Source organism: Denticeps clupeoides, chromosome 1 (assembly GCF_900700375.1).
Source record: "Denticeps clupeoides chromosome 1, fDenClu1.1, whole genome shotgun sequence".
NCBI classification, from domain to species: Eukaryota; Metazoa; Chordata; class Actinopteri; order Clupeiformes; family Denticipitidae; genus Denticeps; species Denticeps clupeoides.
The window spans coordinates 7380600-7407928 of NC_041707.1; the positions used below are offsets into that span (position 1 = coordinate 7380600).

A 27329-nucleotide genomic window follows, 5' to 3' on the forward strand; every position below is an offset into this window, starting at 1 on the left:
GACGCGGTCAGTGGCCCGGGGACGGGGCTCCTCTCGGCTGGGGGGACCGAGCGATACCTACCGACTACCGCTGCCGAGCCCCGGCCAAAACACGCAGCCCTGGCGGGCGGCGGCTCCTCCGCGTCCCCGGCGGGCGGGCGGTTTATTCCGGCGGTGTGCGGAGGACGCCTTCCAGCGCCGGCGACTTCCACATGATCCGCGGGCTCCTACCTGGCAGCCGCTGGCGCTGCTGGCTTCCGGCTGCGCGGCTGGAGGTGGGTTCCAGCGCCGAGGTCCTCCTGCAGGCGGAGGCAGGATTTTCTGCCCAGCTCCCGTCACAGGTGGCGACGTGTTTTCTTCCAGTGCCGACAAAACCATTACTGTCCCAGGTTTTTTTTTGGTATGTTACCCAGTGATTAAGTCTCAGACGGGCTTTTTTTGTTCATTAACAACTTAAATAACTGATCGCTCAGCGCCATGTATTTGGCAGATGGCCACGGAATTCATATAGCCTACGTCAGGAAACGTCATATATGTTTTTGAATTAGCATCATATAATTGCACCAACATGTTTCCACAATTTCCTCAGAACACGGAGCGCAGATGAGGTAATATGATGGGCGTGTCTTGTGGGCGGAGTCTATCGTTCGGATTGGCAATATTTTGCACCGCCACCAGATGTCGCCCCACTCCACTTTCTGTGCAGTAAGGTGAGACCAACATGCGTGTAAGTGACGTTTTTGGGCGAATTGGAGATGTACATATCAAACACTGAAAAGTGTAGATCTTTTAAATTGAATACTGGCATGAATTTAAAGTAAAGTAAAGAAAATTTAAATGGTCTGAATACCGACATGACAACTCCTGCAAAGTTGTCAAATGTTTAATTGGACACATTATTTTTTTAAATAATGTATGTGATTGAATACGGTTTTTATCTGGAAGCGTTATTTTTGAGGGGAACTCGACCATGGTCAAGGTGGTCCCCCGGCTCCATCTAGTGGTGCAACAAGCCCTTCAGGGTGTTAATCGTCACTCCTGCTTGTGTGTTTTTTTTATAAAGGAAATAGTCTCACCTGTTCCGTGTTTAAATGCATAATCCACAGCGGGTGACGGTCATTGATAATAATATTTAAACTATTATTTAAATAATAAAGGTTGATCGGTAAATGCTACTTTTTTTAACTTTAGAGAACCGCTTGGTTGCCACTTCCGGAATACGCGCAGCTTCCTTGGATACGACGCGGTGGCGGAGTCCGTCGGACTGCTGTCAGCAAAGCGTCCATTTCACAGACAGGAGAACCAGTTCCACCATTCTAACAGGTTTCTCGTTGTTCTCAACTTCCCACGTGGGACGAGAACACGCGATGCTTGTGCAGCAAGGTGCATGTCCACCCATCACGCCACGCCGGGGAGAAATGGAGATTACGAAGGGCGCGCTGGAAGGCATCTCCCGCCCTGCCTCCGGGGAACGGTTCCGCGCCGGAAGCCGGGTGTCGAGAGCTTCGGTCCCGGAGGGAGGAAGAGCGGACAGCAGCCCGACGTCGCTGGAGGTCCTGAGCTGTGACGTGGCCGAGGTGAGACCGCTCTCGCCACTGAAACTACTGCTGCTAACGATAATGATTAAAACATAAGCACTCTCCGATCACCTTCCCCACTTCTTACAGGACCACAGTCTTGTTTTGGAAGATCCGTGTGCCTCGGGAGACGTGCCCCATGAGAGTCAGAGTGAGTTGAGGCAGGGCCTACATGGTTGGGATAAATTCACCTTCTTTGTTGTAGAGGGGAGATGCAAGCCGGCCCGGGTCACCTGGGTGAAGGGGACCTAAAGCCCCTGAGGACCTGGCTGATGCTGCATCCAAGGGCATCCAAGGACAAGGGCAGTGGTGGCCTAGCGGTTAAGGAAGCGGCCCCGTAATCAGAAGGTTGCCGTTCGAATCCCGATCCACCAAGGTGCCACTGAGGTGCCACTGAGCAAAGCACCGTCCCCACCCGCTGCTCCCCGGACGCCTGTCATGGCTGCCCACTGCTCACTCAGGGTGATGGGTTAAATGCAGAGGACAAATTTCACTGTGTGCACCGTGTGTTGTGCTGCTGTGTATCACATGTGACAATCACTTCACTTTTATTATAATTTTTTTTTATTTATCGTGATTCGCACAAATTAGTTCGGAGGAGAACCCCGATTGTGTCCCATAAATTTGAATTATAGAAACTGAAACACGTTTCCCTTTTTAATGATACATTTTGAGTTAACTGAGTTGAGTCGGATGACTGGAGGACCTTTTTTATAATATTAAATTTTATAATATTGTTCTATTGCAGATTCGTTTGACATAAAGGAATTGGTTGGAAAAAATGAGGATCCACAGCTGCAAAAAGCCATTAACAAAATGAAGAGCCTGGACAAAACGCTGGCCATTAAGATCTCCTATGAGAAGGAAGTTAGAAAACAAGGAAGGGAACTTCATCAAAAGCTCTGGCAAGAGTTGTTGGTGAGAAAAACACATTTTACTGGTACTTTTCACCGACGCTGAGAATATAGGCAAAGCCTAGCAAAAGTTCCTTATTTAGAATGACTGCAGTAGCATGAAATGTAGATGTCTGATATAATGTCTCATATCATTATGATGCAATTATGACATTTCTGTGGGTGCTAAATGTTGTTATTTAATAAATAAAACCATTTCAGGAAAGTAAAACTGACGGAGCTTTAGAACGTCCAGACGAGGCTGAAAATACAAGATTGTTTTTAGCCTTGACACCCAATAGCTGTAAGTGTGATGTAAGGTTTTATGCATGGTGTTTCTTTAAAGTAAACTTTATTTCATCACCGAATTACAATTCTCCCTTTTTAGTGCCTGAATCAGTCACGAATGAGGAGGTGGGGGGCACCATCTTCAGCACCCAGATTCCAGACAAGGAATATTTGAAGCACATTAATAAAGAATGTGAGTGAAGACCACAACAAAACATTGCAACCAGGGTGTTTTAGTCATCAATCTTCATTCCAGAGACAGATTCTGTGACTGTATGTTGGTTTTGTGACTCGGTAGTTCTGTGTATTGGCACTAGGTGGTGGTGTGATCATAGAACATCTTTGTGCGCTTAGAGCTGAGATCAGTAAAAAATAAAAAATCCCATTGCTCTTAAGGTACTCTCCTAATGTGACCTTGTGAATGATTGCCAACTACTTGTAGTATAATTACTACTGTAACAAACATATAATTCTCTGTTGGAGAAAATTGGAGGTGCCTAGATCCAAATGAATGCAGTTCAAATTCCAAAGCTGGACCATAATGCGGTGGTTCTCAAGGTGCGATCTGCAAAATCCATGAAACGTGAGTAGGGGGGTCTGCAAAGAATAAGTGCACACGAGCACTGTATATCGCTTTTTCACAGATCAGGTTTCCAAATGCTGGTGAATTTGTTTAAATCTTCCAGTCTGGTGGATAATTACTATATGCATATAAGTAATGCAATTGTGAAGTGGTAAGTGATTGTCATTGTGATACACTGCAGCACAGCACATGGTGCACAAAACAGAATGGGTCCTCCGCTTTTAACCCACCACCATTGGTGGGCAGTGGGCAGCCATGAAAAGCAACTTTCCAATTACAGGTCTGCTAGGCCACCAGTGCGATTTGTGATATGCCATAATGCATACTGAGTCTTCTTGTTTCACTCGGATACTTTAAAATGATGTTTAATCAGAGGGAGGCTGCGGTAAAACCGCATGAAAAAAGCTGTCACAGTGAACACCGCTATTCTTTTCAGATTGTATTAATGCATGCAAATGGATTAAGGTCCTGGGAGATTCCTGGCCATGGACCCAAAATTTCAATGTTTTGTTCCCTGAGCCACTTAGTTATCACTTTGGCCTAATGGCACAATGCTCCATCATGCTGGAAAAGGCATTGATCATCACCAAACTGTTCGTGGATGGTTGGGAGACGTTGCTGTTGGAGGATGTTTTGGTGCCATTCTTTATTCATGGCTGTGTTCTGAGGCACAATTGTGAATGAGCACACTTGGATGAGAAGCAGCCCCACACATGAATGTCTCAGGATGCTTTACAGATTTTCTTTTCATTACAGATTTTATTAGTGCATGCTAGTGCATACATTTTTCTTTAATGATTCTGACCATAGCTACATTTGATATCATAATGTACATTTGTACATTCACAGGTGATACTGACAACCCAAGTACCAAGGGCTCTTCTGAAATGGTTCAGGAGAGGAGGGAGGATCCTGCACACAGCAGAGCAAGTAAAGGCTCTGTTGCCAAAGACAGGCAGAAAAGGAACTTTGTGAAAAAGAACATTGAGGTAAATAACCGAATACAAGTTAGTTTCAGAGGACAAAAAGAGAAACCAGAAGAGAGAAATACATTCATATTAGGCATTTCATATTGTGTTATTATCTTTAAGTACAGTTTTTCCAGTGTGTGAAAGATCAGTGGGTCAGATCTCATCAAAGTGATTGCCAAGCACCTTTGTTGAGATGTATTAACTTCTCTGGTGCTTGACAGCTTGCAAGTGGGGGTGGCCACGTGCCGATGACTCTGGAGGACAGGCAGAGGCTCTCTGAGCTGCTGAAAGACATACAGGAGGATGATGAGGACACCAACAGATCTGCACATCAACAGGTCTGAATGCTGCTGGTTTCTGCGCCACACGGGGACAATTTACCTCTCACGTTTGGGGAAAACCTAGTCATGATGGACGTTTTGGAGCAGGAGCTGAAAGTATTTCCATTACCCAGAACATGGCTTAGCCCGCATTTCCATTCATCACTTGAACTTCAGAGGCACAGGACATTTCATCTTTATTTGCAACACAGGCCTATGTGCTTGTCTGTTTGCTAAGCTTGAATGTGCAAATGGCTCCCATTTCTCAAATAGCCAAACGGTACTGCGACTAATGCACACTTTATGTGCACTTTGGCTAAAACAGCTGGGTAGTGATAGGTGTACGGCCCACAATGCACTGCACTAGGCAGCTTTATTGTTCACTTTATGGCTGTGAACAGGAGTTGCCACCTTCATCACAGACACTTTTCACATAGCTGCCACCAGTCATGAAATTGTAAATGAAAAGGAAAGTTGAGAGACACGTTGTTTTTTTTTATTTTTTTTTTTTACTGTGGCTGCAGGTTTGTTCCCCTCGGTTCATAAACCAAATATCACAACCCCTACAATTGTTGGGTGTGCAAGCATCATTAACCTTTCACATTTGGAAGTGTTTAGTCTTCAGTGTCTGTGCTGCGAACGGTTTTTAAGTCTCCTCAGTTTATGATGGTCTCCTCAAGAGCCATTACACACCTATTATTATCAGACGTCTAGAGGAGTGCAGATGCTGGAGTTCTCCGTCAGTTGGGCCGGAGCTTCCTGTTATTGTGCGACCCTGCTGTTATGAATGGCCTAGGATGGGTAGATCAGGGTTTTTTTATGCCAGTTGGACAGGGGCTTAAGGAAAGTAGCTCATGTGAATGGCTGAGAGGACAATTGCTTCCAGATTCCACCGGGTCTTCATAATCAACTGCAGCCGACACCTCTTTCCGTCACAACACTGGCGGGTCGTTCTTTGGGTCTCCGTTTTAGCACCGAAAGCCTAAAGTCGTATGTCCTGGTGGCATTCTGTTCTGTACATCTCAGTTATTGTTATTTAGAGGGAGAGATTAAACACTGTGTTCCACATTTTATTTTTTATAATATCCTTTCAAAGATTATGAAGACCAGGTGGACCAGAGATGGAAAGTAACTGCCACCAGTCATGAAATTGTAAAAGAAAAGAAAAGTTGAGAGACACGTACAAATACTTTACGTTACTGTACTTTTTACCCAGTTAATATTTGTAGTGTTGGGACTTTTTTTTTTCAAGACCAATTCACCCTGGCATGCTGTCTATCAACTCCTAGGCCAAATCGTGACTGATGGTGACCCATTCCATCATAATCAGTGTTTGGAATTTGTCAGAGTTTGTAGGCCTCTTGAGGATTCCACAAGTTCTCAATTGGGTTAAGGTCCGAGAGTTTCCTGGCCATGGACCCAAAATGTCAATGTTTTGTTCCCTGAGCCACTTAGTTATCACTTTGGCCTCATGGCACGATGTTCAATCATGCTGGAAAATGCATTGATCTTCACCAAACTGTTCTTGGATAATTAAGAGGCTTTGCATTTGGAGGATGCTTTGGTGCCATTCTTTATTCATGACTGTGTTCTGAGGCAGATTGATGAGTGAGCCCACTCCCTTGGATGAGAAGCAGACCCACACATGAATGTCTCAGGATGCTTTACTGTTGGCACAAGACAGGACTGATGGTAGAGTTCGCTTTTTCTTTTCTGGGCAATCGCTTTTCCAGATGTCCCAAACAATCAGAAATTACATAATTTGCATATTCCGCCTTTACTGACATCAGGCCATCCTCTAAAAGTCTTTGCCTTATTGTGAGTGGAGATGCATTTCTTACCTGCCTGCTGTCATTCCTGAGCAAGCTCTGCACTGGCGGCACCCTGATCCCCAGTAGTAGCATAGTGGGTAACACACTCGCCTATGAACCAGAAGACCCAGGTTCAAATCCCGCTTACTACCATTGTGTCCCTGAGCAAGACACTTAACCCTAAGTTGCTCCAGGGGGGGACTGTCCCTGTAACTACTGATTGTAAGTCGCTCTGGATAAGGGCCTGGTGCTTGCTGGACTTTCCTGGGCACCCTGAAGACTTCACAATACTTGAACCTTTCTTCTTGAAGTTTTTGATGATACAATAAATGGTTGATTTAGGTGCAATCATGAGCAATATCCTTGCCTGTGAAGCCCTTTTTTAATGCAATGCAATTATGACGGCAGTGTTTCCTTGCAGAAGAACGATGAGGAAGAACGATGATTTCATGCATCACCCTCCTTTTAAAGCATCCAGTCTGCAATTCTAACTCAGTCAGCATGGCAGAATGATCTCCTGCCTTGTGCTGGTCAACACTTGTGTGAACGAGAAGTCACTGAAATGATCTCAGGAGGTCCTTTTGTGGCTGAAATGCAGCTGAGATGTTTTATTCCGTTTAAGTTCATTTTCATGGCAAAGAGGAACTTTGCAATTCATCTGATCACTCTTCATAACATTCTGTAGTATATGCATATCCCATAACCGAAGCAGCAAACTTTGTGAAAAACAACACATGTGCACTTGACATCCACTTTTTATTTAGATTTTCCAAAGTCATTTAGTGTTTGTATAAAGTATCTGTATATATCTGTATCGAATCAGTATTGGCAATACCAACCTGAATTTTACTTGAAAGGGAAATCAGTGGTAGCGCACATCCCTGACATGAATGCCTCCTGCCCTCGCCGTCGTACGTCATCATAGTCACATGACTAAACACAGCTACCGGTACATTTGTATTTACTCGCACAAGACAATGAATGTAAAAAAAAAAAACAAATAAGTGAACATCTATATAACCAGCTGACAACTCAGTTTCATCTGTTGTGGTAGTTAATGTTAATACAGATGATACAGATGTGATGTGTAAACCCTCACACGTTGCTCCTCACGTTTACAAGGGGCTTCGGATTTCAGTGGAAACGTGGTTGTTTGGAGACCTTTGGTTCTTACGCAGCAGCACAGCACATGGTGCACATAGTGAAATTTGTCCTCTGCATTTAACCCATCACCCTGAGTGAGCAGTGGGCAGCCATGACAAGCGCCCGGGGAGCAGTGCACAAATTCAGAGTTAAAGATCACATCAGTGGCTGTGTCTTTCTCACATAGTCCTACACATGATCTCTTGCTGTTAAATAAAAGTTAGTCATATGGAATGCATTTCATGTTACTGCCTAGGCGTTGAGGTCTTACAGATAGTATTTATGTGTTGGCTAATATCTGTTTGTTTACCAGTAAATTTTTTGAGCACCATGGTTATTGAGTTTGCAATCCCTCAGTCTTTTACAGCAGTTTTATTTTTTGAAGGTGTCAAGAAAAGATTGGCCACCTAAGCTTTTTGAATTCATTTCACTTCATTTTTCTCTTCTTGCACTTGGAAAAGATGATGGTTTTGTCCATTGCAAAGTATCTTTATACTTACATATTTTAAGAATGTTTTAGAGCCTGTTCTTTTTACTTTAACTTGAGTATATAAGTTCAGTCAATACTTCAACTTTTTCTTTTTAAACACAGGTATGTATACTGGTAAAAAAAAATTGTGTGTTCTTTTGAACACCTCTGATGTGGACACAGCCATCCTTGATGGTGTACATATTTAAACATCTTTTTCAGATGGAAATGTTTCTTCATGTCCAGGTGATGTGTTCGTTTTTTGCAAGATTAAAGCGAGCATGGTGCATGTGGGCATTTGGCATGTAATTAGGACAGGCGTTGAAAGAGTGGCTCTTCAACGCCTGCAATTTTAACTCTGTTGATAGCATAAAAACTCCACTGTGCTTTTTGTAAAGGGAGACTGTAACTTTGATCTTTCAGGTTGGGGTCTATGTAGGGACAAGACAGTTGCATGCAGGCAGAGGGGGAAAATGAAATAAGTCCTGTCATCAGGTATAAGATTCATTTTTTCATAAGAACAACATGCAGAGCCCTGGTTCTGTTTGCATATCTCCAAGTGCGCCTTCCTCCTCACGGCACCCAGATACGTGTCTTCATCCTGCAATAATCTTGCTTGCCAACAACACAAATTTTGATAGGGGATTTAGAGAATGCTTGAATTTCTCTATTTGGATGTGACTTTCTGCAAGTATTAGATTTGCTTTAGTCAACCTAATGTCAGGACCCGACTGCTGATATTGTCAAAAAAAAAAAAAACAGGGTGCATAGCATACAGTCATCAGTGGGTTTCCATTTACCTCTAATTATATTTTGCAGTGAGCCCTGCAATACAGAGACTTTAAGAACCATTCTTTGTTATTCTGTCAAACATTTCCACTGAGATCACCGCAGTAAAGAGGCTGGGACTGGGGCTTCCAGTGGCCGTCCCGCCACTGCTGAGGGAGTTGGCCTCAGCCCACGGGCTGCGTGACAGGAATGACCTCATCTGAAAGTCCGGTGACCTCACTGCCCACCCTGCTGCCTTAAGTCTGCAGGCCCAATGGGAGAACGACTCATTGGTAAAACAGAGGCTGAGGTTAGTCAATAGTTAGATATTTGGCTTCCGCTGGGGAGCCTTGGCAGGAGCGGCGGAGCAGAGAAATCCTCGCTCCAGCGGCAAATACCAGGTGCAAAAGAAGCAGCACCACATCTTGCAATGTGGCAAGACGTGGCATCGTCTATATCTGATTGCCGACCCACTGAAAAACAGCTTTTAAAGTAGCCTGATGTCTCTGGACCTGCGAACCCATGTTTGTTCAGCCGGTGTGCTGAGAACTGGCCACTGCTTAATTCATCTTCATTACCTGACTTCTTTTCATCATTGCACCGAGCAGCCTGGAACTGCTTTGTGTTGCGGTGAAGGAATGCAGCTTGCTGAGGGGAAATGTCAGTGCGTTTGTTTTAGATCCGTTTTTCACCCTGCGTACAATTACCTGCTGCCGGGAGACATCTTGGACTTGACCTAGTTCTTTAAATGATGTGCAAAAAAAAAAAGCATCCAATCAAGCTACTTTAAATGATGTGTGATGATTGCTAATAGTTTTGTGTTTCCTTGTCAAATGATCTGAGTGCAGAGTTTAAAGCCAAAGACTCTGGGCAGAGATTCACTGACGTGTGAATTCCTTTTATCAGGCTACCACTTCTTCATGCTCGGTGCTCATCCAAGCTGGTGAGGGTTACAGCCCAGAGCCTTTGCAGTTGGACCAGCTCGTGCAAATTGATGCCAGACTGCATACCTTGCTTCCTGTGGAAGACTTCCTGTCTGTACGAAGCCCCTACCCTGACCACATCTCGCCCCAGGTAAATGTTGTCCTGTGCATTAAACTTACAATTTAATGGCTCAAAGTTCACCAAGGTCCCATTAAAAACTCACGAAACAATTACCCTAGCAACAAGAAAACATCGTAAACAGCGATTACAGTTGCCAGCACAGAGGGGTGTAGCTGCCAGGCTACTATTACAGCTTCGTGGCTTCACATATAAGTACAAAGCAAACCCTTAAACGTTAAACATGGGAACCTAAAACATGGGAACAACATGAATGTGTCATTCCTTCCATCCAGTACAGGTTTCAATTGCTTTGCAAGAAATTCATGTTTTTTATGGATATGAGTGTACCGATATGAGTGTCGGTACAGTTGTTAGTACGGAGTCAAGAAAACAAGGTGTAAAGGCAGGGCAATATTGTTCCAGCGTGTTTTTGCTGTCATTTGTGAAATCCTTATTAGAAACATGTTAAATTCTATATAAAAAAACGTATTCTAATAAAACAGTGAAAAGAATTGGAGGAAGATGTGATGTTTCCCCTTTAAGGAATTTGATTTGGAATGTATTGTTCCGACGCACAGGATTTCTTCATTTCAAAATCTCCTTCAGCTCTCAGCTCTGCTTGAAAACCATGTGGAAGTTGGAAGTCCTGTGGAAAGCATATGGATGTTTTCTGTTTGTGATTCTGTTCCCTGTTTAAGTCCCCCACGAGCCTTAAAAACAATATGCCTACCTCTGTTAGTTTACTTTTATTACGTCTCAAGAAAAAATGCACTGTGCTCATGAAAACTCTTATTGACTAAGCAGAGTCAGTCTGTGCTGTCAAGCTGTGATGTGCTGTCAAGCAAGGAAGGAAGGCAGTGTCTTCATGAGACATGAAAAATATACAAAATATAATAATAATAATGAAAAATAAATAATTTACATGTGACATGTAAAAATGTGAAATGTTTGACTGATTGAGGTAAGATAATAAAAGCTCAGTCAACATGGTGGTTCTCTTAATATGATAATAAATTGCTGTTTGAGTATGATAAATAGTGTGGATACTTTGAGCAAAGAATGCATTTCAGGGACTTGGTGGAGACAAGGTAGACAAACTAAAATGTGCAGATGTAAAAGTAAATATGCTTTGATTTTGGATCTTGTCTTTATTCTCTGCTGTAGATTGTGCTGCAGTTGACACCTAATTAAAACCTTTTGGAGGAAAGACCTGCTGGTCGCACACACTCTCTCGTCGGCAGAGCACTGAAGGGTCAGATTAGGTCACTCACATGAAAAGTATACACACGCGCCATAAAACACCATTTTATTTTGCTGTTGGACGAGCTGGATTTTAGTTTTGTGACCCTTGTGTCCACACTACAAGATGGCTGTTTATACCTCCCTTGTGGTCCTGTCTGTGGGCTGCTCTATAAACAGGAGTTTTGAACTTTCTTGCATGCACAGTTGGATGTGTGCAAAGCTATAAATAAGCCTTGATAAGTATTGCAACAGTACATAGCAGGACACTTGTCTATTAAATACTTTTTAGAGTCTAAAAGTAAGAGAATGCCCCGCACTTTCCGGGTGCTGGGATCATGAGCTGACCCAGAGCATAATGAAAAGGCTAGATGGGTGGAGGGATGTCTGCCAACTCTATAAATGGCAGTTCTGGTTCCTTTTATTTTCAGGCCTGAAACATGCAAAGTTGTTTTCCATAAAGGAATGGTCACTATATGATGTGTGCTTCAACTTTCAGCCATTTGCAACAGTTACTTGGCAATCGGGACATCATGGAAAACCTCCAACTCGTGCCAAGGGGATGAACATCCAAGGGGATCCTTGCCTTCCAGTGAAAAAACACTCATGGAAAACAGGTTTCGCATTGACAGGGAAATGTCTGTTTAAGAACCCTGGCATTACATTTGAACATATGCCAGTCACATGAAAGGGTTACACTGCCCATATGGCTTGGTCTTACTGGATCTACAGCTTAGTTGACTATAAACTATAAACTATGTCAAATAATAGTGTCATATAGTGTTAATATTGTGAACCTTATATTGCTGGTGTTTACTGAAACACCCCACCCCATCGGCTTTGTCCAGTTGTCATGCATCCTAAAGCCATGTTTTTCTGCATACAGTAACAAGCGACACCCATGTGTAGAAAACATTACAGTAAAATGTGGTAATGCTGTGTCCATCTGACCACACCTTTCAGCTGTTAAACCCAGAACAGGAGGCGTTGCTGTGGGAACCTACAGCTCCATTTGTTTTGGGGTGCTTCTAACAGTGCACATTTATATAGATCAGTGCTGTTAGATGTGGGTGCTGAGAATTTTTTTCAATCATTTTAAAGGATGCATGACTAGACTGCACATGTTTGAGTTAAGGCTATTACTGTGTCCTACATATGTTTTTTGCATGCCAGAAATAGGTGAAGTGCATATAATGAACAAGCTCTGCATTAATGTGGCCTTCTGAAAGTAACTGACTGTTAAGTTTAAGCAAAAAATCTGGGGTGTACATATTCATGTTAAGGAATTATAAAGACTTGTTGTACCCTCGGTAACTAAAGCTTTCTTCAGGTCATGTGATATTATCCTTGATGCTCTTGATTTAAAAAACAAAGTGCAAGCAAATTTTTTATTTTGAATTTGTGCCTGATTTACGCAGTTTTATGTAAGTGATGGTGCACAGATCTGAGAATGCACTCAGTAAATAGTACATTTAGTTATTTCGTCTGTTTCATGCAAAGCATGAAGCACACGTTTCTTACTCCCGTTTGGTTTTAACTTCTAGGTGGCATGGGCTTTTCTAATCGCCTACTCTTATTTGAGTGGTATGTTTCCCATTGGCTTTAATGTTCTGCCAACTGGATCTGGCTTAGGACATGTTGCCCTTGGTATCAGGAATAAAGTGTCCTCATTTTACTATTGAAAACACACTTTACTGAGGCAGTGCCAGATACGGTTGCACCAAATGTCTCCAGTCCAGTACAATCAAATGACGCCTTTCCTATTGGTTGCGCTCAATAGTTCTCACATGACTGTTGTTGGCTGGGTCAAGGAACAGAAAGATTGGGAGCATCCTATCATTTGAATTATGAAAAACAAAAAGGTTCATGCATTTATTAGTATTTCCACAGACGTTATGCTTTGAATGAAATGCAGACCCTCTAAATTTGACCTAGAACTGAACGTTCCACAGACCAAACCTCATCAAGCTGATTGTTTCTTCTTGTCACATACAGTGTGATTTACTACAGAAATGCTGCATTTGATCATCTTAACACCATAACCACAATAAGAAATAGACTGTGAATAAATGACTGAATATTAATACACAAAAGGGCTTTCTGCGGTGGTCCTGATGGACATTTTCAGTATGATTCACGTGTTTGGTGGGTGTGATAAATGTAGGCGGTCACCCTTTCCAGTAAGTAATTAAGTCGGCTGGCATATTTAATCCTGCGCAAGCACTTTTCTTCCTATGTGCACGTTCATCTGCTGTCCTTCTGCACGTCCGTATGCATCATTTGCCTTCAGTGAAGTGTTTCAGGTAACCTAGATATGCCATGTGAACATTGCACCAAAAAAAATATGAGGTCAAACACGTTTCATGGACGGCCTCTCGTCATATTCTCTGTCGTACACGTGCTCGCCCCGGAGTGTTGAAACTGTTGATCCTGCACGTTTAAACGTTTGACACATATTAAGAGAAAAAGGGAACGCTCTTCCCCTGGGACTCCTTGCACATCTTAAATACGCGGCTGTCACGTTTCCCTGTCCAGGTCTTTTTCAAGCTGCATCTCATCAATAAGAAGGGGGTGATGTCACCCCTTGATATTGTAACCATCTGACAAACTACCACCGATGCAGATTTCAGAGGCAGATTCAGTGGGACTTTTTGGGATTTGTCAGACCAGATGCTTTGGATGAACGTTGAGCAATATTATTATTATAATCTCTTTTTATTTCCAGTTGCTTGTTGTGCGTCATTGTTTGGCAGGGTGGTGGCAGTACTTGATGTCCCCAGAAGATTTCTTAGCTTCAGCTGCAGACTTGACTGAATGGGTTTCAGAGGTTTGTACAAGCCAAGTGACATGAGGCATTTAACCTGTTTTACAGCCGATTTCATCCTTTCTTTGTTTATTGCTTAAACTTGAACGGCTTTCTGTTTTTACGGACAACCTGTACTGATTTTATTTATGATATCACTCACAAACACATAAAATATCTTCTCTGTGAGGGGTGTCTCGTCTAGAAATCAAGACACATAATTTCTGTGTGTGTGTTGGGGAAGTATTCTGCCATACGGAGTAGATCTGTGGAAACACACACTCTGATCCAGACCACCCTCGGTGGAGATGACCTTTGAGTTTATCTTCTAATACCTAAGGAATGTCTCACAATCAGGAATGTCATCTGTGAACGATCCGGCCTGGCCTTGTAAAATTTCCTCTCATGTGTTTAGTGTGGAAGAAAAGGCCAATTTTGACGCGATATTATATCACAGTGTCAACATTGAACCTTCCATTCACTTTCCACTGCCTTAGTACGCTCAGGTTCTCATTTTATCATGAATTCTGAGAAGCCCCCACTGTTTAATGCTTGCATAGCTTTGCAAGTCTACAAGTCTATTTGGAGTCGAGGGCGCTGTGAGAAAGTATAAATCGGACGTGACATTATTTTATTGCTAAGTGTCCGGGTTTGCAGGTGCAGATGTGAGGAGGCCAAAGCCAGGTTCTTACTCTCGGCTTTAAGAGCCTGTGAAGGAGACTGGGCTGTAGTCCGGCAGGGCGTTAGCCTCCTAGGCACTCCGCCAGGACTCCAAAGCTCTGGTGCTACAGTGAGGCCGGCCTCGGGGCCTTTAATAATGTCACTAGCGGTGGGGCCGACTGCAGAGAAGCCTTTGGCTGAGGGCCTCGATCTACGTGGCACTAACTGAGGGAGGAGGGATGGGGCCGAGTGCAAGAGAAGTGCAAGGGAACCGACTGCTGCCTGGGGTTTTTTTTGCTTCAGGGCTGGACCAGCGCTGAGAGAGCAGTTCCTGCAGCTGTGGGGCAGGGCGCAGAATTGCAGTTTGCAACACCTACCCTCACTGCTTCCCCTATACTATTCTTTAACCTTCGAGGCTGGCACCTTCTAACTTTAGCCCAGCGCTTGCCACTTAAAAGAGAATATGGCTGATGATTCCAGCTGAGCTGTGCACACTGCTGCCATGGAAGGAAAGCACTGAACAGGGGATATAAATGGAAGGGAAAGGCTTACAATTTCTCCGCTGTTCAATTCCTATAGGTGAACCGCACGTGTAATAATAAAGAAATCACATGTTTACATGGACTGCTCATGTCTATACAAAGCCAAATCATATGATTGGAATACATATATCTATTCCATGATGCAGGCAGACATTTTCTCTTAAACTAACTTTTTCTTTTTATAGCTTAGGTGTAAACCTGGTGTGTAATGTTGTCGAACCCGGGACTGTTACTGGGATGTTACACTGACTTTAGCCTTTAACGCCTGTCAGACCTGAAATTTCAGTGGAAGTGAAGCAGATTGCAGTTGGTATGTCTGTGTAGGTGGGCTGTCATATTGAAACATTACTCCATGAAAAATCCCTCAGACCACAGCATTTAAATGGCTGCCCAAAGTGACCCAGCTGCTTTGCAGCTGTATTACTAAAGTTTAAACTGAGCGTTATTAATAACACTGAATGTATAGAAAACACCCTGGGCAAGGAGCATTTTTAGTTGGGGACCCTTTATATGTGGCTGGGTGAGGGTTCACCTGTAATGTTGCCTAAACACTAGCTAGGAGTGCAAATTTTTTTGTTCTTGCGCATTATTCAGAAAAACCTTTTAGGACTTTTGTATTTACAAAAGTGAAAGGGCCAGACTTGCCCTTGTCCATTTGCCTGCTGCTGAATTCATAAATCAGCAATTTTCCCCTTTTCTTCCATTGGACACCTTACAAAATTATGTTTTTATGGAGGAAGCATACTATTAATTGTTTTCTTTTGTGCCATGTCCAAAGTTGCGTGTCCAGAATTTTTTATTATGTATGTGACTTGAGGCTTTTTAGCATTTATGATTGTGCTTCATCCAACTTTCTGAATTTAAGAACCTATATTGATGAAAACTAATGTTGTTAGTACAAATTATAATATGTATCTCCAACATTCTGGTGCTTCAGTGCTTTGGAACACCAACTCTAGGTTTCCTTCTAAGGATGATTTTGTTATCCGGACTGTTTTCACTGATGATTCTGTGTATAAAAGCCTTGCTTTAGTTCACTGTCACATGCAGCTCCATCATTGCTCAGGCACATTGACATTGACATCTTCAGGAACACTGTCTTTCAGTTTGACATTGTTAATTAAATGAATGTCTGAATTGCCTCACATTGTTTTTGTATCTACATACATTCCATTAATGTTATCCTTCCCTGTGGCAGAATTTTATTTGTCACTCCTGTTATTTTAACCTGAATTTGTGCTGAAGGTAAATCTGTGTATGAGCGCGCTCAGGTCTCATGCCAAGCTTTTTCTCTGCTGGTCTCATTAGAGCTGCGATGGAAGAAGATGATAGATAGCATTACCTATTTTGACCTAATTAGTTTCTGGTGTTTGCAATTGGCTTTCGTGTGTCTTCTTTCTGGTTTGTATCTGCAGCACATTCATTAAAAAAAAAAAATCTGTTTCTATGACCCACTTCTCATAAATAAAGCCTATGTTCGTGGTTAGATTTTCCTCAATTCTCCGATCTGGATATGACTGTGTTCTGATATCAGCCGGTTGGTAATATGGTGCGACTGTGAAATATGTCTTGGACTGAAACTGCCCTTGGACAGCAGATGGAAAGTAAATATGTCATTTTACCTCCCCTGCGATCAGATCATTTCCCATGTTTATCTCACGCATTCTGTGAAAACAGGTCCTCTGCAGACCAGAGGTTGTTTCCAAGGCACAGGTCATACTCATTTTGCCAATCTACTTGCTCAAAATATTGTTTGATTCCAGATTTTTTTTTTTTGAACGCAGGTCCTCTGTCTTCTGGTTGAAGCTGTCCTTTAAGCATGACTTCAGCTTGAGCACAACATATTCATAAAATGATGGCAATGGTTTTTATCTGGTTGTGGGACCAATATGTTTTAGCATGTGGAGTGATCTGGCTGCAGAGTTGTAATTTCTTTTGACATTTATTAAGAAAACATAAAATTTGTCCTCTTTCATCATCTGACCTACATTTAAGTTTTTTCAGATAAACATGCTATTACAGCCCTGAATGCAAACATGAACTTTATGAATATTTTACCAACTTGTTATGTTCTTCATTGACACATTTGATATATTTGAAATATTTCAGATAGAGCAGGAGCTGGAATCTTTGAAAGTATGATATGAAGAAATTTCACTGGTTTCATTGTAGAAATCTAGAAACCATCAAAAGGTAGTACTTTAAACTTTCTTTCCCCATTGGGGTCATAACTTGCAAGCCATTTAAGCTTTTTATTAAAATAAACTGACAATAGATGTATCACTCAATATATTAGGCTTCTAGAACATTTTCAACATGATGATTTCTAGCATTATTAGAACATCTCCATTAGAAGTTCCACAGTCCCATGCATTGTTTTCAACATGTAAAGAATGCATGTATATAAATCTACATAATGGATTGTCAATCAGTTAAAACAATGAATGGTTTATTCTTAAAACTAAAACTTGCTATAATGCATATAATCTCAGTCTGTTCTTAATCTGGTTTGATGATTAGTATTATTGTCACTGGACACAATCAGGGCACAACAATGACAATACAAAACTGGACAGAACTGGAGTCTCCCCCCAGAATCAGATTGTGACAAGCATATTTAATCATAGTAGATATGCATGCTCCTGTTTTTCAGACTCCGTGTACTGGCTGGGGATCTTAGTGCTGAGGCCTTTCCATCATTCCACCAATATTTCCAATATTCTGTACGAGCGGGTGCCATGAACACTCATTTCAGACCTCAAGAGTAGCTCTTGATGGGGTTATTAAGTTTGTCCAGAGTCCTGTGGTCTTGGTGCATCAGGCTGCCCAGAAATGTAGCAATTTGTTTAAACAAGAATTGGGTCACAGAATATGTTGCACAGCAGCAGACAGGGATGATGGGTGTGATCCAGACATAAGAAATATGAGTTGTAAGCTTGTACTTGATCAGGGGTGTGCATGTGTGTGTGTGTTTGAGTGGTAGAAAACTAAAAAAAAAAAAAAAAAAAAAGAACCCACCCCTGTGTGTGCTGGTGTGCTGTGTGCAGGTTGGGGAGTGTGTTGAGGAGACGCTACCAGGGGAGCGGGTCCTGCAGGACCTGAAGGAGAGGAGGCGACAGGAGACGCGACTCAGAGAGATCCAACAGCAGCTGGAGACAATGAGACCCAGCCCCAGTGTGAGTTAATCCAGAACATACACACACATACATACAATCAATACTGGCCTGAAGAATGGTATGGCTTCCCAATAACAATGACTCTTACGTTTCAAAAAGTTTTACTTAGCAGGTGCTGTCCATGAAAGCAGTGCTGACCATCACCTTAAGTGGAAGAGGAGGCATCACAAATGTCATTTATGTTAGATTGGGCTATACTGTTTATATTCAATTAGAAATCCAAAAGTGCTGAATAATGTTCATGAAAAACTATGATAATTAAACCTCACCCACCATAATACTGACTTGGCATGGCATTCCAATAAAAGGCCAACATTAAGCATATGCTGCAAACTCATGCACACACTGTCTACAACGCAACAATGTTCCTGGCACAAAGAGCAGACATTGTGCCTGACAGAGCAGCCATCTCTTCTCTCCCCACCGAAGAGAAAATGCTTGTGGCCATTTTAATTAGGCTTGAGTTAAAGCTTAGTGTTTGGAGGAGCTGGGGCACAGAATGGAAAATTGCTCTAGACTTTTAAAACTACCGATATTTTTACTGCATTTTTCTTCCCCGGGATTCACCACATCTTTTCCAGTGCTGTTTCAGTGAGTCACGACTATCGTGTTTATTTTAGCTCTCTCCGAACACACAGATTTTTGTATGTCCTGAGCATATGAAAAGCGTGTGGGTAAACCCTGTTTGTTCATCAAAGAGAGGTACATAGGTATTTTAGGTACAAACTTCCTTAATCTACCTCTCACCTCATATCATCCAACGTTCAGCAGTGAAGTGCAACATTTTGAGGCCGCCGTGTCGTTGAGATTGCTGCAAACAAGCTTTTCCCAAGACCCAGGAATACCAAAAAGACAGATTTATGTGCCCCTAGAGAAAGTAGCTTCACGCATCGATTCAAGTGTTTCACTGGGCACCAATTTGCTGTCCATGACCGGCAGCTTGAGAAACTGTCCATGCACTAATCCCCTTGGACGGACGGTGCCGTACGTGAGCTCTGCTTGCATCAGCACTCGACTCATCGGCACCTGGATATAGTGCGGCGCCGTGGTGGCCAGGCTTGGCTGAATTTTCTGTCCTCGCGCTGTTTGATTTGCACAACTCTTTTGGTGACTAAAGTGCATAAGTGCATTGCCAGGCACTGCTAGCAATAGGTCTCTCTGGTGGATATTCTGCCAGGTTCTGAAGGTCTAGGAATTTTTTTCCACCATTAAGATGTAAAAAAAAAAAAAAAAAAAGGTCTCCCAAGGAGCATCCTGTAAAAATGCTGTGGGAGACATTTTTACGTTTAATTTTTGCATTTTTTTTTTACGGATTTCTGGATTGTGATCTCAAGGATGTGAGCTCGTAGCTCAGAGTTTGGTTATTCCTGCAGCATTGCTGGGCGCTCTGGTTTGGTGATTTCCTCTGTTCCCTGAAACAGGGCGTTTTTTTTTTTCAGAGAGGTGTGGACAGCCAAAGAGATTAAGGATGTTGTTTTGTGAACATCCCAACTGATTTACATAGCCGAGTCTTGCCAAGCTTCTCCAAGGGAGGAGAGACGAAGGGACAACAGAGAACAGGGAGCTTGTAATAACAACCCAAGCAAGGCTGAAATCCACCTGATTGTCTTTTACCATTTTGTCTGGAAATGTTAATTTTTCCTTGACCCTGAATTTTATGACTTTGGCTTCGATTCCATTTTAAGTCAAACAGTTCATTCCTTTGGGTAGCTCTGCCCTTTATTTTAATTATCAGATGACAAAAACCGAAACCTTTGGAACAAACTTATATTTAAACATGGATCAAAGATCTCATTCAATACTTAATTGAAACGTCTTCCTTCCTTTTTCTTCTATTAATACTATTAAATATCGTATGCCAGCTTCATAGACAGCATGCAATACGATTGCACAGTTTCATTTACTGACATGCATCTGATTATTATATCTGTCCAAAGTGAAATGCAAGTGATTTTTATTTGCAGCAGCCCACAATGAGTGACATAAAATGAGTCATTACTGTCTCTGTACTGATAATGGAAACGTAGAAAGTCTTGTGTGGAGCTTCATGGTGACTGTGTTAAATTTAGCTTTTACTGTCTGACCACTGCACTCTTTAACTACAGGGAGTCTTGGATTGTGCCCTGTGGCAGTTAGCAAAATACCGACCATAATGTTAGGCTTAGAAACCTCAGCCACAGTCCTTCTGAGGGCCCCTCTGGGCGCCGCGGCTGGCGGAGGTTTCTCTGCATCGTGCAGTGTGAATCCAATACATCCCACCCTGAATCTCACCAGGAATGGTGAAAAACAGAAAGATGACCAACTGTATAGACTCGGCACAAACATCCAGAAACTTACAGGCATGAAACCGGTGCAGCCGGTCGTTCATGCTGCAGAATTGAATTTGAAGCACTGTGAAGCAGAATTGAAATGTAAACATACATTTTGTGCCAAAGTAAATTTTTTAGACAAAAATAAATACATAGACAGCATTTTTAAAAAATGAATTAGTTATCTTCAGGGATTCAACAAAGTATTTACTGTTGTTTTGATTTGAGTTATTCATAATGACAGATGATGAATAATATAGTGGGATTATTTTTTTTGTGTTCTGTTGTATTCAAGGAAATCATGGGATATAGTGGGATTCCCACTAAACTTGTAGGGAATCCCACTAAACTTTTATTAATGTGAAATAGAAAAAGGTACATAAAGACCAGATGGCTGGGTGGGACAACCCATCAACTTCAGTGATGTTTCTCTGTTGCTCATTGTGTATCATCATCCGATTCAGTAAAGCAGTAAGGTCACGTTCGTGGCATTTTGTCCACTTGAGATGAAAACACAATTGTATGGAAAGTTGACTCATCTGAGCATGTTGTATGAGTATTAGAATTTTTCTGATGCTTTTAAAGTAAGAGAATAAGACATGCCATGATAACTGTTTAGTCTGAGTCTCTGGAATTCTGTCAACACTTATTTGAGGCGTAAAAATGTTAAAAGGTTTTGTGAACAAACTGTTGATGTAAGACCAAGATTAATGAGGGAATTACTCCCTTGTTCCATCACAAGATCTTTGATGGGAATGACTGATGACCTCAACCCTCTTTATATCGCTTTCTATTGTCCTTATCCATAGAACAATATGTTCTAAATGTGACCATTATGAACATTCCATTTTTAATATCTGATTTAATCCAAGTCTCTATAGCTTCAGCATGTTACTGTTCTTGCCAGTCAAAATCAAATATTCACCCAAATATTGGCATAAGAAACTTCATTTATCATAATATCTGAAAAGAATGTAATCAAAATGTATAAAACGCAAGTAGAGCCCCTATTAATGTCTGACTGGACCTAGGGGATTGACATATGAAATATTTTTGCTGTATGAATATCTTCTATTTTTTGTAGAAATCAGTCTTACCTTGGTTCTGTGTGCTTTTTATTCTTTTCCACGTGTCACTCCAAGTTCACGTGGGGTTTCTTCCCCTGAGTGATGGGCCGCAGCATTAGTGTAGGAATTTGGTCTAGGGTGGCACAGATGTCTTTGATAAAAGCTGATCATCAGGACCAAACTAAGAAGGGATGGGGATTCTTCATGTTTGACTTGTCTTGCATCCAACCATCTGCAGCCACGAGGAGATATAACCTTTAGCATAATAACATTTCGATGAGTGGAGGACTAAGGATCCACTTGCGTTTGATTATGCTCAAAAAGTATTCCTTGCCAGTACATATTTTTGTCTTTAAAGTGTGTATGTTTCCAAAGAATTTAACTAATATCCCTTAATTTATGGAGTCTGCTGAATGTGGGCACAGAAGAAGTGCTGCTTTAGATCCACATGCCTTCATTATATTTCACCAGTGGAGACAGTTTAATATTATTCAAAAAGGTGGCTGTTTGTGAACTGCAGCGCTTGTAATGACAATCCTTGTGCTAGAGGGTGCTAGGGCATGATTATTTTTCCACTGCAGAAGCTTTCTCAGATGGTCCGCATTCTTTTTACGCAACCTCTGAACAAAAACAGTGGTGTACACTGGAGATATCTTTACACGCAGGGCACATGGCAATAACCATTACATGCATCTGTCCACAGACAGCGTCAAACGGCATATATTTATATCTGAGAAGCGTAACCTTTACTCATTATATAATACAGACCATAGCCACCGCAGCAACACAGACATTATTATTTTGATATGAGCATCACTAAATCCTGCATGAGGTATACATTTGATGAAGAGGAATTTTCGCTTTTGGTAGGAGGCCGTTGGCCTTAGGTTATGTCGAGGGGGGGGTTAACCTGAGTAACCTTGCAACATGAGCTGTCTTCGATCCACTGAAGTCGCCTGTGGCTGCTGACAGGAGTAAGCAGGGAGGCTGCATGAATAGGGACAGCAAACACGATCTACATGGAGGGGAATCCTGAATTTCGCCACTAACAAGCTCTCTGTGTTTAAACCACAGTCTAAATCAAATGTTCGCAGAAAGATGTGTGAACAGGATTTTTCAAGTGGGCCATATTGAGATTAGACTGATAGAAGAGAGAGAATAAAAGATGTTGGGGTTAGATTAAACTTCATATATACAGTATATAGTCATATTGTCAAGTATTAGTCAAATGTAAATGAAACAAGTAGAATTTCTGCCGCCCACCTACTCAGAAGTTCAATTTAGCACAGATCTGCACACAAAACCTACAATACGCTCGGATGATTGACAGATAAGCAGTGGAGATAAGCAGTGGAGCCGTGTACAGCAAAAATGTTTCTGAAGAGTCTAAGTCATCTGTCTAGCCAGCAGTGCCCTCCAGCACCCAAACAAATTGAAGTCAGAACGTCAGACTTTAGCCAGACCAGCAGGCCTGGGTCCTATTCTGGCTGCCCTCTCTCCGATCATAGAACAGACAAAATATTTAGATATATATAACCAGACTGATCTGTGGACTGTGTATTGCTTACCCGTTACAAGACAAGTCTGATTATGCTGAATAGAATTATTAGGGGATTGAATAATAGAATCATTCCGTAATCGGCCAAAAGCCCCGATGTTTACTAAACAACGGAACCGTTGGCAATGAGCCTTGGGATTGCTTGTCTCCAAATGGCGAGGATCGCGACCCGCAAGAGCTAAAAAACATTTTAAGTGAAGTGCAGTCATATGTGGCTGCTTGTCGTGCCGCCGCCAAACAAGTGATGATTAATCGCCGGTACTGACCTGAAAAAAACCATGGACCTCGAGACTCCACCCACAATCACTGTTTTAAAGTGCATAATACAATTTTTATATAAAAATGCAGCGTTTTCCCCATCCTAGGTTCCCCTGCAGACCTTCACAGAGACAAAGGGGGATCAGAAAAGGGGGGATCCCATCAATCTCTTGGCGACAGACCTGAGCCCCCAGACAGAAGGGTGGTGTTAAAGGGTGTTAAAGGCCTGTGTGATGTTAGAGCAGTTTGTGGGGTCAGGCCTATAAAAACTCCCTTTGCATTCGGGGTAGGATCCTGTGTCCTTACATTATCTCTGACTGCTGGGGGATTTTTCAGCGTTTCGTACTCTTTACTTCATGTACCAATTTAGCTGACATCATTTTCTGACATAGTTTTCAGTCTCGGTGTGTGTGTGTGTTCCAGTAAATTCCCTTTGGAAGAGGCACCGTCACAGGGAACGTTGAAGGTCAAGTCCACGGGGTAAGGGCAAGGCTTGTCACGAAAGCTGCCTGAAGGGTCAGGTGCTGGTATGCGTCTGCACTGCTCAGCCCTTCACATTGTGAAAGCCAGGGGGTAAACAATGGCATAGTAGTCATTACTGGGGCAGAATATGAGAAACAGTCCCCCTTCCACGGTGCCCTCGGGGTCAAAGGCAGGCCTGCCGGGCCTTGTAGCTCTCCACACATGTAGCCACATGCAGGTGAAACGAGGCAAGGCCTGGCCTTTGCGAGGCTGGATTATTGTAGGCGAGGAGGGGACATTGATGAGTTTAACTGACTGAGGAGGTCGAAACAGGGCTGATGAATGCCTGGGCTGATGAGCTGCTCTGCAGGAAGTGGGGAGTGATGGATGTTGCACTTCTTTACTGGTGACAAAGGAACATGTAACACATAACAGAGTCTGCCATCATTGTAGCAGAAGCCCCAGGAAGGTCTGGCTTGCATTTCTGTGCAGGACCAGACAGTTAAACAAGACATGAAGCATGCGTGCTGAGAGACAGATGGTTTTTTTCAGACACTTCAAGAGGTCCCAGCCATTCCCAAAGCTTTCCAAGCTATAGTTCAGTCTGACACATTATTGGAAACTGAGAACAGGTAACCCTGAGGTGATGGTGACCCAAATGCTGTTTGATCTATTACCTCCCCTAGTGTTCATATGGATAACAAGCACAGCACACACCTTTTAGGCTACTTTTACTTTAACATGATCATATTTATGGAATGCTTTGACATACAGGATCCCCTCAAATGTCCTCTGACTGTTTTGATCTGAACAAGAACTTTATTTATACTGACCAATCACAAACCAGCTCAAATATATCTAATAGACAGAAACAACTTGCAAGCATCACCATAAAATATTGTGTCCATATAGCTGGCTCATGTTTGAGATTTTAAATATTATTTTGAAATCCAATGTAATTTGGTTGTTTTGTTTCAGTTGTCTTTGTCCTGGGATATCGTTCTGTAGTGTACAAACCCTTCAATTTTCTGCTCTTCTTGCTTTTTCTGACCCTGTTCCCTGGTTTCCAAATTGGTTTGTTGTTCATTCTGTTCCTTCTTCTCTTCTTTTTGCATTCAAGGTTGTGGAACATTATAAACTTGGGCTCAGGTGTATTGGTAGATGGAGCAAAACAGAAATGTGGACAGGCTTGACAGTCACAATGGCTGTGTTGAGAGCCTCAGAAATAGCATTGGCGTAATGCAACAAGCTTCTGATAGAAAATGCACTTGAAATCCAAAAAGTGGCACACCAAACGTCATTACAAAAATGTGATCTCCCAGCTTGAACTCCCAGTGTATCCAGTGCATTTTGCCTGGACGCCTCCTGACCTCTGCTTTGAAAAAACAAATGTCTGTCCAATTGGAACAGCTTTATGCAACTGGAAGTGTTTTTGTCTCTGCTGGACTAACTTCTTTTGGGATGCAGCCCAGTATGAGTAGCACAGGGAATGATTTATCATAAGGAAATACCAAAGACAAAAAAATAATCTTCTTTGGGAGTGTGAAGGAAAATAGGTCAAGCCATGTTTGATCAGCAGGGTCAATGGACAGGTGAGGGATTGTGGTTTTGGTTCTGTTTTCCGAGCATTTCCCCGATTTAGGATTTAACTCTACTCAAGAGAAACATAAGAAACAGCCCTGCAATTGTGAGTCATTGTGATAATGAATACTGCGGTGCTTCACTCCAGCCAACATTTAAACACTGTTTACAAGGGAGCATGGGTGCATTCTAAATGAGCAACAATTAAGTCTATAATTAACTTTTTCTTCAGCTGCATTATTACATCATCTGTACTGCTGGTAAAGGCTTGATGAATTAAAGCTTTTCAGCAGTGACACCGGAGCTAACGTCTTGTTTTTTTAGGCAGAGACACCCAAGTTGTCAGAAGAGCAGATGAGGAGCCTGCTGATGGATTGTGAACGGGCCCTCAGCAGGACGCCTAGCTGCAGATCCATTGACCTGGACAGCAATAGCTCATGGGTCTCTAGCTCAGCGCTCTCTGAGCTCCTCAAAGATGTCCAGATAACCTCACCCACCCCGCCGCAGGAGATGCCTGTTCACAATGAATAGCCTGTTCTGCACTCAAGAACTTCTGTAATGTTCTGTTGTCACCTCAGCTTGCTTATGGCCAGGAAATTGCCATACTTCGAGCCAGTACCACATGGTGGAAAATAGCCGCACCACTTTTCAAATTATGCTTTAAATCTAAATGGTCACACAGATGTATTTAGCATGCAAATGGTTCTGGGACAGAGAAAGGGAATGAAATTTTTATTGTAGTGTGCATTCTGTAGTCAATAGCAAAGACTGAGAAAGTGCCGTGTGTCTCAGACAGCCTCCCATGCCAAGATGCGGCCTCATCAAGTCTCTCAAAGGGCACGTCCTATGTTACAATAAATCAACATTTTGGGAAGTTTTGTGCATAGTGTCTGCTGAAACACTTTATTACTTTAATATGGCATTTATAAGACGGGTATTGTCTTATAATTACACATTAGACAATAGCTGTTTAGTCATTGCTTTGAACAAAGAGTAAAGTACATTCTACAAATCACATTTTTTAATCTGATTCAGGCTATGGTCTCTGTTTGGTCTCTGAAATAAAAATATGAAGGAGAAATAAAAACAAATAATATATATTTATTGTATAAGCAGTTTCACATATAACACACACTGCAGCAATAGTTGACTTTCTATAACTTTCTACCATCTCCCGACTGCATGTCTGGAGCTCAGTCACAGTGATCTTTGGGTTATTCTTTACCTCTCTCACCAAGGCTCTGTAGCTCAGTTTGGCCGGACGGCCAGCTCTAGGAAGGGTTCAGTTCATCCCAATCGTCTTCCATTTAAGGATCATGGAGGGCACTGTGCTCTTAGGAACCTTGAGTGCAGATTTTTTTGTAACCTTGGCCAGATCTGTGCCTTGCCACAGTTCTGTCTCTGAGCTCTTCAGGCAGTTCCTTTGACCTCAGTATGGGGTGCTGTGTGTATATTAATGAGGAAAAAAGGAACTCAAAGGATATAAGCAAATGGCTGCAATATAGCAAAGAGTGAACATTTTAAGGGGGTCTGAATCTTTCCATACCCACTGTATAACAAATATAAAATCAAATGAGGCCTAAGTTAATCTGAACAGCCTTTCCTTTTAGCACAGGACAGCCAGCATGCAAAAGATTGCAGCTGAAGCAGTGTCTCAGAATGGTGAGATGCTGCTGGCTCCATTTAATTCCAATACTTTAAAAGTGCACAGAAGCAGTAGGCCAGAAGTAAAAAAGGAGAAGTTAATATAATTTGACTTCTGAGAAAGCCTAATTCATGTCACATGCAAAATTTTTAATTCTGGTGCCGTATAACATGTGGGGGGGTA

The 27329-nt window shown here is 42.2% G+C and overlaps 2 protein-coding genes across 7 annotated transcripts in view; one reads left to right on the forward strand and one right to left on the reverse strand.

Annotated features, from left to right (window-relative positions):
* Positions 1-587, reverse strand: part of LOC114788250 (sushi domain-containing protein 6-like) — a 7629-nt gene extending 7042 nt beyond the window's left edge. Inside the window, exon 1 of the mRNA XM_028976633.1 lies at positions 62-587. Within this exon, the coding sequence (XP_028832466.1) occupies positions 62-357 (296 nt within the window). The 5' untranslated portion in view covers positions 358-587. The remainder of the gene's footprint in view (positions 1-61) is intronic.
* The window catches only part of fsip1 (fibrous sheath interacting protein 1), a 27196-nt gene extending 406 nt beyond the window's left edge, over positions 1-26790 (forward strand). Inside the window, exons 2-12 of one of the 6 annotated variants that reach the window (XM_028976594.1) lie at positions 569-689; positions 1171-1556; positions 1647-1707; positions 2305-2474; positions 2672-2753; positions 2838-2930; positions 4170-4309; positions 4513-4629; positions 9709-9876; positions 18138-18266; positions 25826-26790. In XM_028976594.1, the coding sequence (XP_028832427.1) occupies positions 1347-1556; positions 1647-1707; positions 2305-2474; positions 2672-2753; positions 2838-2930; positions 4170-4309; positions 4513-4629; positions 9709-9876; positions 18138-18266; positions 25826-26032 (1377 nt within the window). In that variant the 5' untranslated portion in view covers positions 569-689; positions 1171-1346 and the 3' untranslated portion in view covers positions 26033-26790. Of the gene's footprint in view, positions 1-347; positions 690-1058; positions 1557-1646; positions 1708-2304; positions 2475-2671; positions 2754-2837; positions 2931-4169; positions 4310-4512; positions 4630-9708; positions 9877-11584; positions 11703-18137; positions 18267-25825 lie in introns of those variants that run through there. The other 5 variants (XM_028976602.1, XM_028976610.1, XM_028976585.1 and 2 more) reach the window with 5 other exon arrangements.
* The last annotated feature ends 539 nt before the right edge of the window (positions 26791-27329 follow it).